At 40.2% G+C, this 12,938-nt stretch overlaps 2 protein-coding genes across 3 annotated transcripts; one reads left to right on the top strand and one right to left on the bottom strand.

Moving 5' to 3' along the window:
* Positions 1 to 1,593: 1,593 nt before the first annotated feature.
* LOC112295634 (DNA repair endonuclease UVH1) lies at positions 1,594 to 7,250 on the bottom strand. Its single transcript, XM_024547473.3, has 9 exons — positions 5,718 to 7,250; positions 5,202 to 5,422; positions 4,648 to 4,818; positions 3,960 to 4,341; positions 3,092 to 3,567; positions 2,810 to 2,914; positions 2,394 to 2,654; positions 2,064 to 2,287; positions 1,594 to 1,885 (listed from the first exon to the last, which is right to left on the bottom strand). Exons 1-9 carry the CDS (start codon positions 6,808 to 6,810, stop codon positions 1,675 to 1,677), a joined length of 3,144 nt encoding a protein of 1,047 aa, XP_024403241.1. The 5' UTR covers positions 6,811 to 7,250; the 3' UTR covers positions 1,594 to 1,674.
* Positions 7,251 to 8,290: 1,040 nt separating this feature from the next.
* Positions 8,291 to 11,814, top strand: LOC112295436 (putative splicing factor 3A subunit 1). 2 transcript variants are annotated; one of them, XM_024547035.3, is made up of 3 exons: positions 8,291 to 8,423; positions 8,542 to 10,646; positions 11,094 to 11,814. In XM_024547035.3, exons 2-3 carry the CDS (start codon positions 8,628 to 8,630, stop codon positions 11,361 to 11,363), a joined length of 2,289 nt encoding a protein of 762 aa, XP_024402803.1. In that variant the 5' UTR covers positions 8,291 to 8,423; positions 8,542 to 8,627; the 3' UTR covers positions 11,364 to 11,814. The 2 variants fall into 2 exon arrangements, with proteins under 2 accessions (XP_024402803.1, XP_024402802.1); XM_024547034.3 differs by having other exon boundaries at positions 8,325 to 10,646.
* Positions 11,815 to 12,938: the final 1,124 nt, after the last annotated feature.

Raw genomic sequence — 12,938 nt, 5'->3', positions numbered from 1 at the left:
AGCTCAATTCTCTGGAGGCAACTGCAGACACGGTAAAAAAAAACTATATAAAATAATAATAATAATAATAATCATAATAATAAATAAATAAAACGCGCTACACGCGGCTTGGGCCCATTTCAACCTAAAATTGGAGATTTTGAAATAACTCATCAGACATAGGGGTAGATTTGATATCATAACAAAACTGAGGAGTATGTTTGCTATTATCAAGAATACGGGGTATTCTTAGTATTTCAAAAAAAATTAAAGATAGTTTTGATATTTTTTCTATAATATATCTAATATATCTATATTTATATCTAACAAATTATTATTCTTAAGAAAGGTGAAAATCTGTAAAAGACATAGATGAAGTATTGAGAAGTAGAGATACATTGATTAAATTAGTATTTTATGTAAAACTTCATATTATGCTCTTTATACTTCTACATAATAATTATGACAAAGATTTATTGTTAAATTAAGAATTATATGTTTAATATGAATAATATATAATAACTAATATATATTAATATGATTATTTATAAAATCCTATCTATAAAAATCATAAATTATATTAAATTAATTGAAATAGAAAGTATCCAATTTTAACAAATTCTAATCAAGATTATTTATAAAAAAACTCAAAATGGATGTTATAAGACATCAATATAAATAAGGGATTTCTTGTGAACAATAGTTGTAAAAAACACAATGCTCTCTCTTTAGCCTACCATTATTTCTTGATGTTATTAATAATTTTGTATTATCAAATAATAACAAAGAAAAATAAATATAAAAATAATATGAAGAACCGTGTGGACCACTCTAACAACAATAAATTTAGACTAATTTAATACTTTTGAAGACTATGATCATAGAATCCCAATACTATTTTATACATAAACAAATAAATAATCCAATCCAATTCACAACCCCTCATCAAATCTGTCCTTAAAACAACATAGTTTAAATACCTTGTTCTTAGAATATTACATTTTTCTTTTAAAGAAGAGATAACAAGTCACATTCTATTGGTTTTTGTATTCCCCAAGAAATGTCTCCAAGTTACCCCCCTTTTCACCAGTCAAATTATCCATGACAATGGAAATAGAGTGTGGGTCACCTAGTTTTCATGTTGGACAATTGGAGAAGGGCTGGTAGCAGAGCATCTGTCTGTGACGTGATACCACAGTCTAGGTTGGTCACATCATGGAAAAACGAATTTCCTCCTTTCCAACAAACTGTTTCTCCCATTAATCTCCACACGTAATCCTTCTATTAGGTGTAGCTTTTACTAAAACGTTTTCTCCTGGTCATCTTCTGTAATGCATTTCATATGTGGAACTTCAATGGATGAAACAAACCCAACAGAACTTTGAAGACTCAACAGCATGAGAAGTTCTAGCTTGAGTACAAGGATAAAAGTGGTAAGCATACAGCCAGTAACAATTGATGAGGGTTGCAACTTCGGTTCAGATACAAGAATCAATTGGCAAATGAATTGCATTAAAAAGGGTCTCCTACTGTTTAACCATTTGACATAATGATTCAGCAAGCAAATAACTTTGACATGCATCGACCTTGGAAGTTGTAAAGTTTTGACAATACTTCTGGATAAAAGACATCTGGAATCCAGCAGCTTACTGCTTGAAAACCCACCATTAATTAAACTATATTACATTAAATATTTTACACCAGAGTTGGACACTTCGCATCCAAAAATTCTCGAAGCATACGCGCCGGTTGTTTGCCTCCCATCAACTCCGCTAATTCATCCACTGAAAGCAAAGCCATTTCTGCAATGCTCTTACATCCCGCCATAAGTGACCGGTAATTTGCATCCGAGACTCCTGGCAATCTACGCAGAAGCTCCACGGCAGTGGTATTGAAATTCTCAGCTCTACAAAACAATCAAAGGCCAAGAATGTTAATAAAACCTATCCCTTCATTGTCCAACATGACGCCCATACATAGCAAGCTAAAAAACAAAAAATCGTTCAATCTAATCATTAAAATATAACAAGATCGCTCAGAATTTTAGTATGGTGGCAGAAAAGAGGGTAGTGAAAATTTCAAACCTGATATCACCTTCGATAAGTCCATCTTCAGTAGGTACCCCAACACGCATGGCTCGGTCTAAGTCTGGCTCATTCTGGTTAGACTTCAGTGCCATAAATATGTCGGCAGTTGCATGGAGGCTACGGGACCACACGATTCGTAGACGTGGAAAGTGGAGCACCAGCAATGATAATTTCGAAATAATATTGGCAGGTGCAATGTCTTCCCCTATGTCACTGGCAGCCTGAAGAGTGCACAGTCAACAATATCAGATATCCTTGCATGAAAGCACTTGCAACTTCCCAAAAGATGACGAAGAATAGACAGATGTTCACAATGAATCAGCTTACCTGGAGAGAGAAGCTCTTATCCTGAGAGAACTCAATAAGCAACACTGGATACTTATAGTATCGCGACATGGTTTCAGCTTGATGATATAATCGTCCAGATGAAAAACTGGAGAATAGATCTGCAATACTCTTCCGTTCTACACAGATGTCAGGAGAGAGGATGTAATCACCAACTTCAAGAGTAACTGGCAAGATCTTCATACCCTGCTGATGAAGCACGGAAGGAAGACTACTTCCAAACTCTCTCATGTCAACCACCACCTGCACATTCCAATCACTTTTTCAGCAGACTGGACAGCAGAAACTGAATAAGAGACAATGCAAGTTAAATGATAAAATCAAAACCTAGGTTTACATTTAAACGGAAAAAATATTCTCTGAAAAAAAACTAAATATCTTAGCGTATAGGGATCTACCTGCATCTGCTTTTGAGCTTGCTTACGTCCAACACCCTTCCTGGTATCCAACGTCACACCTGTTGCAGTGGCTTTTGTTGGAGACGCATCTAACAGTCTTCCATCCTATATTGAGAAAAAGAAGAAGTTATCATCAGATAAGATGTTGCTACAAAGACTTCTAAGAGCTGCAACTTATAAACAAATACATTAAGAGGATGAACGAAACAAGCCCTAAAAATACAAGACAACCTGAAATTATCAAAGACGTTAGCGACTCAAGCATAGAAGACAATGCAATACCTGGTCCACAGGAATGGTCATTGTCGCTTTTTGCCGTATTAGATTTTCAAAAGCAACATTCTCCTTCTTTATACTGGATTCAAACCTGCTGGCTTCAGTTGAGTCCTCATATAACAGGAAATACACCTTAAGTGGACGACCTTGATTCATTGCTTTGTACACTTCCAATTCTCGTACAAACGCCATGTCAGAATCGTACACTATAACATATAATGGCCGCAAAAGTTCCAAAATTCGTTGCTCACTCTCTAAAGCATAGAAATGCACTGGCGGTACTGACTTGGGTTGTTTCTCTCCTAACAAGAACGTTTCCGTTTCCGAGACCTCATTTCCAGACTCAGAGATTGAGGTGTTTCTTCTAACATGCGCAACTTCGGAAGGGTCTAGCGCTGACCCTGTCAACCTTATCTTAACTGCTGACTCGATGGTATTACTGTTCTCCAAGCTGGATCCTTGAGCAGAACTCAATCCCTTTCCTACAAAGGTCGCCAATGATCTCCGTGAAAATTAAGAAGCCACACAAGTGTGGCTTACACGTTCATGTATTTCAACCCAACATACACAGGAAGCACTAAATATAAAATGTAGTCACAAGAACTAACATAAGCCTTGACAAAGACCATCAACCTCAACATTGAACTGCTTTATGCAAGCAACATCCACATCAGCAACCTTCAAATCTAAGGAACCTGTAAATCGGTGCACTGTAAGCGGAATACTCAACGCCAAATTGAAACATCTCCAGGAAGTAAGTTCCGAGATGGCTACATAACAGAAGATATTCAAAAACAAATATGATGTAGAGCAGGAAACATCTACAGGACGTGTAATCTATGTCAAATAGCATCCAAGTTGCACACTGACGTACCTTTCTGATCTTCACTGCTTACTTCACGGCCTCTTCCCCTTCCCCTTCCTCTTCCTCTTCCTCTCCCCCTTGCCTTTCCTCTGCCTGTAGCCCTTCCCTTGGAACTTGTTTCATTTCGTGGAGCCGCATCTTCTCCAACTCCAATAACTTCCACATTTGCCTGGGCAACCTCACTAGCAGCAGCCGCCAAAGCTTTCAGTTCTTCACTCGACTCGTTTCGATTCCTAACCTCGCCTGTTGGGAATACTGGATGACCTCCCTTTCCAATCATAACCCCAGCCCACTTTGGGTTGGAACCAGTTGGTACCTTCTTGGTGCGCGTCTTCATTCTCTGAAGGTCAGCTTTACTTAGCAAGTACTTTGTCCATTCCTCTCGCATGGCCTGCAACATATAAAACAAGAACTCTTTGAAACCACAGAGGGGCTATCCTCGAAATCGTCTAAAGCACATGTCAAAGCATGGAAAAGAATAAGATCTTATGTGGAATTTTGCCAAAGCTGCCAAACCACTCATCCATGTGAGTTTAATTAGCCAAGTAATTTTACGCATCTCATGTGGATTGATTTATAAAAAAGAGAAAGACATGTTTTATGTATTGCGCAGCAGTTCTATTGAACTAAACTAGTACTGACAGTATTCATCAGAAAAAAGAGGCATAAAATAAGTAAAATCTACGGTCGTCATTACCTTCTCAGGTCCATAATGCACAACTTCTTGCAGCTGTAGACACATGCGTTCGTCCTTGCATGCTACAAGCACTACATCCTCAACTTCCTCTCCAGCACACTCTGACGATCCCTCTATTGCTTTTTCAGCCTTTGACCTTTGCCTTTCCTCCTCAATCTCCTCTAGCACTTCCTGAAACCCCAAAAAAAGTTGATGCCACGCAGTAGATGTTAGAGACTATCTGAAAATGAGGCTAGAAGTCGCTACCATTGAAAACGATGAACAGTAAATGCTTTCGTGCAACGATATCATAGTACGAAGATTAGAACTGAAAGTTCAAGCAAATAATTACGCAACGAACAACACGAATCAGAGTCGACTACCGAAACACATAATACATGTCTGACTGAGAACCTAATTCGCATCTTAATTAGTGCAAAAGTCGCAATACCTGCCTGCATTGCACGCGAGAGAAATTTTATGAACGACAATGAGGAGGTAAATTTCTCAGAGCTTTTAGTACGTATTAGCCAAGCAAGGACAAAAAAAGACACAATCGAATGACGGAAGAGTACCCGCAGAAGTCTCCACTTGGGCATTTCCTCTATAAAAACTTCGACCTGAACTTCTTGAGTTCCCTCTGTAGCATCAGAGAGTTCGGCCGGACCATCTTGAGCACTTGCACCCTGCTGAGGATCTTTCCAGCTCGAAGAAGCGGCAGAATTGACATCTGTACTAGAATTAGTTTTCTCTAGCTTGGTTGCACTGATGTTCTCATGTTCTAACTCTCCATTACCTGAACACAAACAGCTTAGTGAGGACACAATTTTCATAAGATTGAAACAATTGAATTTACCCAATTCCGCACTGACCTGAAAAAGAACAAAACAAAACAAAAAATGATGGACTAAATGACAAGAAGCAATAGGATATCAGAAATAGATTAGCACAAAGCTGTGCAAAATGCACAACACATATGTAAATTCTCAAACTCAAGGGCCGCAGTGCTGCTGCAAATTTACAGTCTATTCCATCCAATCCATATCAAGAGACGTGCACACGAAGATACTTCTTTGATGTTTTTAGCTCACCTCCCATTTTTCTCTTTGACCGCACCTGATTTCCTCCTCGGCCTCTTCCTCCTCGACCTCCACGACCAGTCTTCGCTTGAGCGACGCGAGTACCATCCGCCCTGACTAGCGAATAAACCCGTTTCTTTGCTAATTCAAAGATCTTGTGGGTGGGATTCGCAAAAATCCACACTGACCTCACACCTTCTGTTACTCGCAAAGTGTCCAAGTACTTCAAGAACGTCACAGAGTCGTATCGAAGTAGATAATCAGCTAATTTTCTTAAAGTTTTGAGATCGCCTACTAGCTGCTTCGTTTTCCATCCTAAAGTATGCCAAATAGGATCTAATTGTGACCTAACAATCTCATCAAAGGATTTCAAAAGACCGTTCTCAACAGTCAATTCTTCTACATCAATTTTGTTCGTCTTTCTAAGCTCCTTCAAACAGGCATCCATCACTTCTACAATGGCAGTTTGGATGCCAGCCATGGCGGATGTCAACGGCATCCGTATATCAACAACACAGGGGGGATTCTCCTCAAGAACGTCGCTTACTGAGAGATGAAATCTTGGCCAAAGATATAATCTCCTCACAAACAATGATTTCATTATTCTTTCGGTTTTGTTAAAACCGGAACTCATTGCTTGAGGTCGATCTGAAAACGCCCGAATAAATCCTGTTCTATTTGCTTGTCGGAATAACCTTACAATAAATGCCTCGGCGCAAGTTTCCGTCAAACGATGCGCATTGTTGACCATAATTCCTGCTACTTTTTTGAATGGAACACGCTCATTCAGCATGTCAACTATAAGAATTCTCGACGTGATGGAAAACACACCCCCTTTGTTGTACATTTCAATCCTCTCTGCACTCGTATACTGATTGTTGATATCCTTAGGAAGGGGGGCAGCAGCGTCTTGTTCTTGAATTTCTTCCACAAGTGCCTGGCGTTGTACATCCGAGGTCGAAAGAAGTAGTACCAAGCCATTCTCTGCAGAATGTATTCTAACAAGAGCAGCCAAAACTTTAGCTAACCCTAAACCTGCTGCAATTACAGTGACGCCATTTTCTTCCACAATCTCTCCAACAATCTGCTCATGAAACTGCAACATATTTCCAAATCGTCTATCCTCAATGCAAAATAACTATGAATTCTATCGTCGATAACTTACAACTTCAATCTTATTGCAAAATCGAGCACCCATCCAATTCAACTCAGGTAGACTTGGAATACGCCTAAAATAATTCAACTCAGTAGCTCAACCTCACTCTAGCATGAAAGGACCTTCACCAAAAAAAAAACAAAAAAACAAAACAAAAACAAAAAAAACAATCAAAAAGTTCAAACGAAAACACGTGAGCACAGACAACCGGAACTGGCGTTGCTTGCAAAATTATCTAAATTCTGGGCATCCAATCCAACCCTCAACTACATGAGCAGGAACAATCAACTCACACGCAGAAATACATAACATGAGCTCTATCAGCATCGGTCAATCCTAAAATCGACCTTCACATGAAGAATACTCTAATTGAGCTCTAGAGGACTGCTCAGCTGAACTATGCGAAACACGAAGTGGGAAGTTTGTTTTCCTGAATGGGCAACTGAATAATCGGAATTGTCGTCCAGCCACGACAGTGGACGCACATTCTGCCGGAGGAGCTTGTGCACCAAGGAACCCGAAGGCGGTCATAGTCAACGACGTCGACCACACGACAATTCCATCTGGATTTGTCAATGATTGTCGTTCTTCATGATTGTACCCTCACTGCAAAATTGATAGCACGTCCACTTTTCAATCTTAAAATAATACGATTTCGTGTTGTGTTTGAATGTAATAATATCTAAATTTATATTAATGTAAAAACAAAACATGGACATTCTTTTCCATTTAAATAAATTCATCACTGCGGTATTAAAATGTTGAACCAATATTGTTTTCTAAATAAAGATGATTATCGAGGTGAGTCATGTATTATTAGATTTCACATGTCACCAATACTATAACAATTATGCACCTTCATTCAATAAAAACAAGCAAACAAAAAGTGAAATTAGAAAAATTAACAAGCTCATATTTTATGCTTTCATTCAATAAGTATAACTCACTATAATATTCTCAATAGGTGTGCAATCTACATATAACCTCAAAATTCTAGATTGTAATACAAAGATTGAATTTACATCAAGATATAGCAAGATCAAATTTAAAAACATGATTGTTAAGAACTAATGAAATTATTTAACTCATGCACAAGAATGTATCTGCATTCCTGAAAACCACGGAATCTCTAAATTTATAATTGAAAAAATGTCATAGAACAGTAAAGGATCAAAAAAGATACCTACAATTTTCAAACATTCGAAAACGCTCAACACATTAACCTCCCACTAATTTGATGAAAAGTTTTTCAGCACATATGATTCTGAGATTTATTGTTGAAGTTGGATTACTTCATCATCTATTTAGCCCGTGTGTACGCATTCACAAAAGATTAACGTATTTATAGACTCCTATATATCATATGAATACGGTATTGGGGTTTATTGTCACATTCGAACGGGAATGACGTCGCGACCAGTCGGACCTCGAAAACCCCGATGGCCCTTTATAGGGTTTGAAGCCCGGACAATAAACAGAGGAGGCTTCAGCTGGGGAACTTGGAGGATCTGGTTCAACCCTCTGGACATGGCGCCTTGAAGGAAGAGCCGTTGTTGCACCAGGTATTTGCTTCTGTTTTGCTCGCATTTGAAGGGAAAGAGGAAAAAGTAAAAGAAGTATTAGTGTTTCCAGTCGCATGCTGGTTCGAGCTGAGGTTTTGCAACAATTTAGAGATGCCAGGAATAGGCGAGGTACTGGCTCTGCCAGCGCCTCCCGAGGGCGGGCTGGGAGTGTTGCCGGAGGCACAGCTACCTGCTGATGTCAATATGAAAGAAGCGCCAGTGGCGCACAAGGCGCCGCAGATGGTAGCTACGCAGACGAAGACGATTGGTATGATCCACCCTCCTCCCGATATTCGTAGTATTGTGGACAAGACGGCGCAGTTCGTTGCCAAGAACGGCCCTGAATTTGAGAAGAGAATTCTTGCGAACGAGAAGAACAATGTGAAGTTTAATTTTTTGAATGCTCTGGATCCATATCATGCATATTATCAGCATAGAGTTTCGGAATTTAAGGCGCAGCTCGCTGCACCTGCCGTTGCTGGGCCGATGAATGTGTCGGTGAATGAAGAAGCTGAAGCCAAACCTCCACAGGAACAAGCAGATGTTGATGCAATAAAAGTGGGTGCCGTTAAACCCCCTGGGAAAGTATTGGAGCCTCCGGAACCAGATGCGTATACAGTGCATGTGCCTGAACTGGCTACAACCTTAGATGTGGATATTATTAAGTTAACAGCCCAGTATGTCGCACGAAATGGGAAAAGTTTTCTCACAGGGTTGACGAGCAGGGAGCATTCGAATCCCCAGTTTTACTTTTTGAAGCCTACTCACAGCATGTTCACTTTCTTCACGGCGTTGGCCGATGCTTATTCGAAGGTTTTGGTGCCTCCGAAGGGCCTGGTGGACAAGCTGAGAAAGGACGTGGGGAGTAAAACGGGTATTTTAGAGCGTTGTTTGAATAGGTTGGAATGGGAGAGATCTCAGGCTGCAGCGCGGCAGAAAGCGGAAGATGAAATTGAGCAAGAGAGGATGCAAATGGCTTTGATAGATTGGCATGACTTTGTGGTTGTGGAGACAATCGAATTCGCTGAAGACGAAGACGGTGAATTGCCGCAACCTATGACTCTGGAAGAGGTAATTGCCAGAAGCAAGTTGACGCCCGCGGATGAGGAGGAAGTGGAGGCGACCGAAGAAGGCAAAGAAATGGAGATGGACATGGACGAAGAGGAGCTGCAATTAGTGGAGGAGGGTATGAAAACTACGACGATTTCAGAGGGCAAGGATCCAGCTTATGATCAAGCAGATGAGGAAGAGGACGTACCCATGAGAATTGTGACGAACTGGAAACGACCCGAGGAGCGGGTGGCAGCAGAGAAGGATGTCTTGAAGGTGGTTGTGTCCCCGATCACAGGTGAGTTGATACCTGTGAATGAGATGGCGGAGCACATGCGCATCTCGCTTATCGATCCCAAGTACAAGGAACAGAAGGAGCGCATGATGGCGAAATTGCGGGAGACTACACTGGCTACAGACGACGAGATTTCACGGAATATTGTGGGGTTAGCACGCACTCGACCGGACATTTTCGGGACAACTGAAGAGGAAGTATCCAACGCGGTGATGGCAGAGATAGAGATAAAAAAAGACGAGCCAAAACAAGTTATATGGGATGGTCATACGGGTAGCATTGGTCGCACAGCTTCTCAAGCTCTGGCTCAAACGATGACGAGCGATGAGCAAATAGCTGCCATAAATAGAGAGAAAGCCAATCTGACTCCTGATGGAAGACCTCTTCCTGGACCTTCTGTACCCCCCGTCCCAAGGTTAGCTCCCACACCAGCACGTCCACCTATGCCTCCTCCAGGTCTGGCATTAAATATACCTCGGCCTCCCAATCTAGCAGGGCAGATTTCGAGCGGATCCCAATCACTCCAGCCCCCTCCTCGACCAGCAATGGTTCTTCCTGCACCTCCTGTGAGGCCTGCACCCGCTCCTCCTACTCTTCCCACCCCAGCTGTGATGCTTGTTCGTCCTCCCCCTCCTGCTCCTCATATGTTGATCCCCCCTGTAGGTTCTGCACCTAATCAGTATACTCCATTGCCTCCACCACCTCCAAGGCCATATCTCCCACCTGTGGCATTGCCACCCCCGCCACCTCAGTTGGGTATGCCTCCTCCTCCCCCTGATGAAGCTCCACCGCCACCTCCAGAAGAGCCCGAACCGAAGAGGCAAAAACTTGATGAAATTCTTCTTCTGCCGGAGGACCAGTTTCTTGCTCAACATCCGGTATGCCCACATTTCACCTTTGTTTTCCTTGTATCTGTATGTTCTGTTCGCTGGAATGTGGGTATCTACCTATATCCGAAGTCATTGTAAGTTACACAAGTTATTGTATGTTCATCCGCTTCGAGTTTTCTTCTGCAATTGACAGTCTCTCTGAGTTCGATGTTTAAACTGGTAATACAGTACAAGCAGGTTTGTCTACAAGTGTCTGCTCTTTTTCAATCCATTTGAGCAGACGTTACACGGTTTGCTGCACCTTGCACGAAGTTTTCTGGGACCGAAATGATGCAACTGTTGATCACTGCTCAAATTGCCTGGCAGTCTGTACCATTATTCAGTTTTGATTTAATTCTTTTAGTAGTGTGTCCTGGAATCACTGGATTTTCTGAAGTCATTTGCTTCTTCTGAAAACTAAAAAAAAAATGCTTTGACTTATCGTTCTTGGTACAGGGTGCTGTACGAATCCGTGTTTCAGTTCCAATGGTTGAAGGCGAGTCTAATTTCAGAGGCCAGACCTTGGAGCTGACGGTGTTATCTTTGTCGGAATCGATCAAAAGTCTCAAAGAGAGAATTGCAGGGGAGGTTCAACTGCCAGCTAACAAACAGAAGTTGAGCAGTCAAGCTGGGTTTTTAAAAGACAATCTCTCTCTTGCTTATTACAATATTGGTCCTGGAGATATCCTAACCCTGGGTCTCAAGGAGCGTGGTGGTAGAAGGTAAGGAAGATGTACATTAGTCATACAGATCAGCTGTCCAAGAAGCATCCGACCTGCTTTTCTGTTTGTGTAGCAGTCCTCCAAATAGGCACTCGTGGTAATCCTGCACCTCCCAAGACGCCATTTTAAAGTGGGTCGTAGTATACATTCAGGACATTCTTGACTGATAGACTAGATGACCCGAAACAGCAAAGATCCTTAACAAGATCCTCATTTGGATAGTCAGTTGATTCTGTGGACAAGGGTCACGTTGCTTGTTTCAGTAGGCTACAAATCAGCAGATGAGGCAACTAGTTGTAAACTGGTTTGTAAGGAATTTGGTATAGCAGGTAACTCAAGTAGGTTGCAGTGTCGTGAGCACTTCAATGTCGGGCATCCCAAGAACGTCATGTTTGTTTTTGGAGTCTTCCAAATGATTAATGCGGATTTTAAAACTCAGTTGATAATTCGGACCACATTTTAACTTTTTTCTTACACATTATTCCTGTACAATTCTTGAATTAAATGATGTGTACACAAGTTAAAAGAAACTAAGATATATGCGTAATCAGATGCCCTGCATACTATTTTACACATAAACTTATTGAACGTGTGCGTTTAGTTGGTTATTTATTTATGTAATGTTCCTGAAAATAAAAGTATAATGTATGAGACTTCTTGGGTCAATGCGAAGCACAAGTTTTATTAAAAAACGTAGTTCAGTAATGAATTGATTAGGACTCTTCTTGTATTCATAGCATTGTATGTACACATCCTCATGTAATTTTGAACTTGGACATATGGTTGTATAAAAGCTACCAAATACTTATAAATCAAAATAACTCATTAAAAAATATGTATTTGTTTTAACATATGCTGTTTAAATTATGTATTTACATATATATATATATATATATATATATATATAAAATTAGTCCTTGAGGATCAATACATGTAAATTCTTGAGTGAATTTAAATGAGGAATATATTACATACATATAATTTCTAAGTAAAAATAATTTTTGAGAATATAAAAATGGGACTTTCAAGCTATTGTGTATAATTTATCATAAATAGAAAAATAAAAAATAATAATGCATTTATTTCTTTTTAAAGGTACATATGTTATCATCAACCTTTTTAAAAATGATTATCATGTGGAATCAAAAAAAAATAATAATAAATTGAATAAGATATATTAAAGTCCTTTACAAGAGAAATCTGCTTCCCACATTCATTGCACATCGACTTGCCACATATTCACATTGGTACATGTGTATACATCACTGCAGTTAGAGTGGCAGTGGTGGTGGAGAACAATAAAGGAAAATTGTTCCTATAGGGGAAGGGGATGAAAGCAGGCTGCCTAGGGGGGACATTGGAACAACTTTCATGTAGGATCTAGGCATCCGTGGCCCCTCTCTCCCTCTCCTCTCTTCACCTCATTGTATCTTTGGAATAATATCTTCTTCTTCACCTCATTATATCTTTAGAATAGTATCTTCTTCTTCACCTCATTGTGTCTTTGGAATAATATCTTCTTCTACACTTCATTGTGTCTTTGGAATAATATCTTCTTCCTCACCTCACTGTATCTTTG

Source organism: Physcomitrium patens, chromosome 18, assembly GCF_059467195.1.
Source record: "Physcomitrium patens ecotype Gransden chromosome 18, ASM5946719v1, whole genome shotgun sequence".
Taxonomy (NCBI): domain Eukaryota; kingdom Viridiplantae; phylum Streptophyta; class Bryopsida; order Funariales; family Funariaceae; genus Physcomitrium; species Physcomitrium patens.
This window is presented reverse-complemented; position numbering and strand designations above follow the sequence as displayed.

Excerpts from the sequence above, each read along its gene's own strand:
- LOC112295634 (XM_024547473.3), bottom strand. The coding sequence starts at position 6,810 with ATGTTGCAGTTTCATGAGCAGATTGTTGGAGAGATTGTGGAAGAAAAT. Across the intron at positions 4,819-5,201 it reads CCAAGTGGAGACTTCTGCGG|GAAGTGCTAGAGGAGATTGA; the intron begins GTACTCTTCCGT and ends TTGGGGTTTCAG. Across the intron at positions 2,915-3,091 it reads TGACCATTCCTGTGGACCAG|GATGGAAGACTGTTAGATGC; the intron begins GTATTGCATTGT and ends TTCTCAATATAG.
- LOC112295436 (XM_024547034.3), top strand. The coding sequence starts at position 8,535 with ATGCCAGGAATAGGCGAGGTACTGGCTCTGCCAGCGCCTCCCGAGGGC. Across the intron at positions 10,647-11,093 it reads AGTTTCTTGCTCAACATCCG|GGTGCTGTACGAATCCGTGT; the intron begins GTATGCCCACAT and ends TTCTTGGTACAG.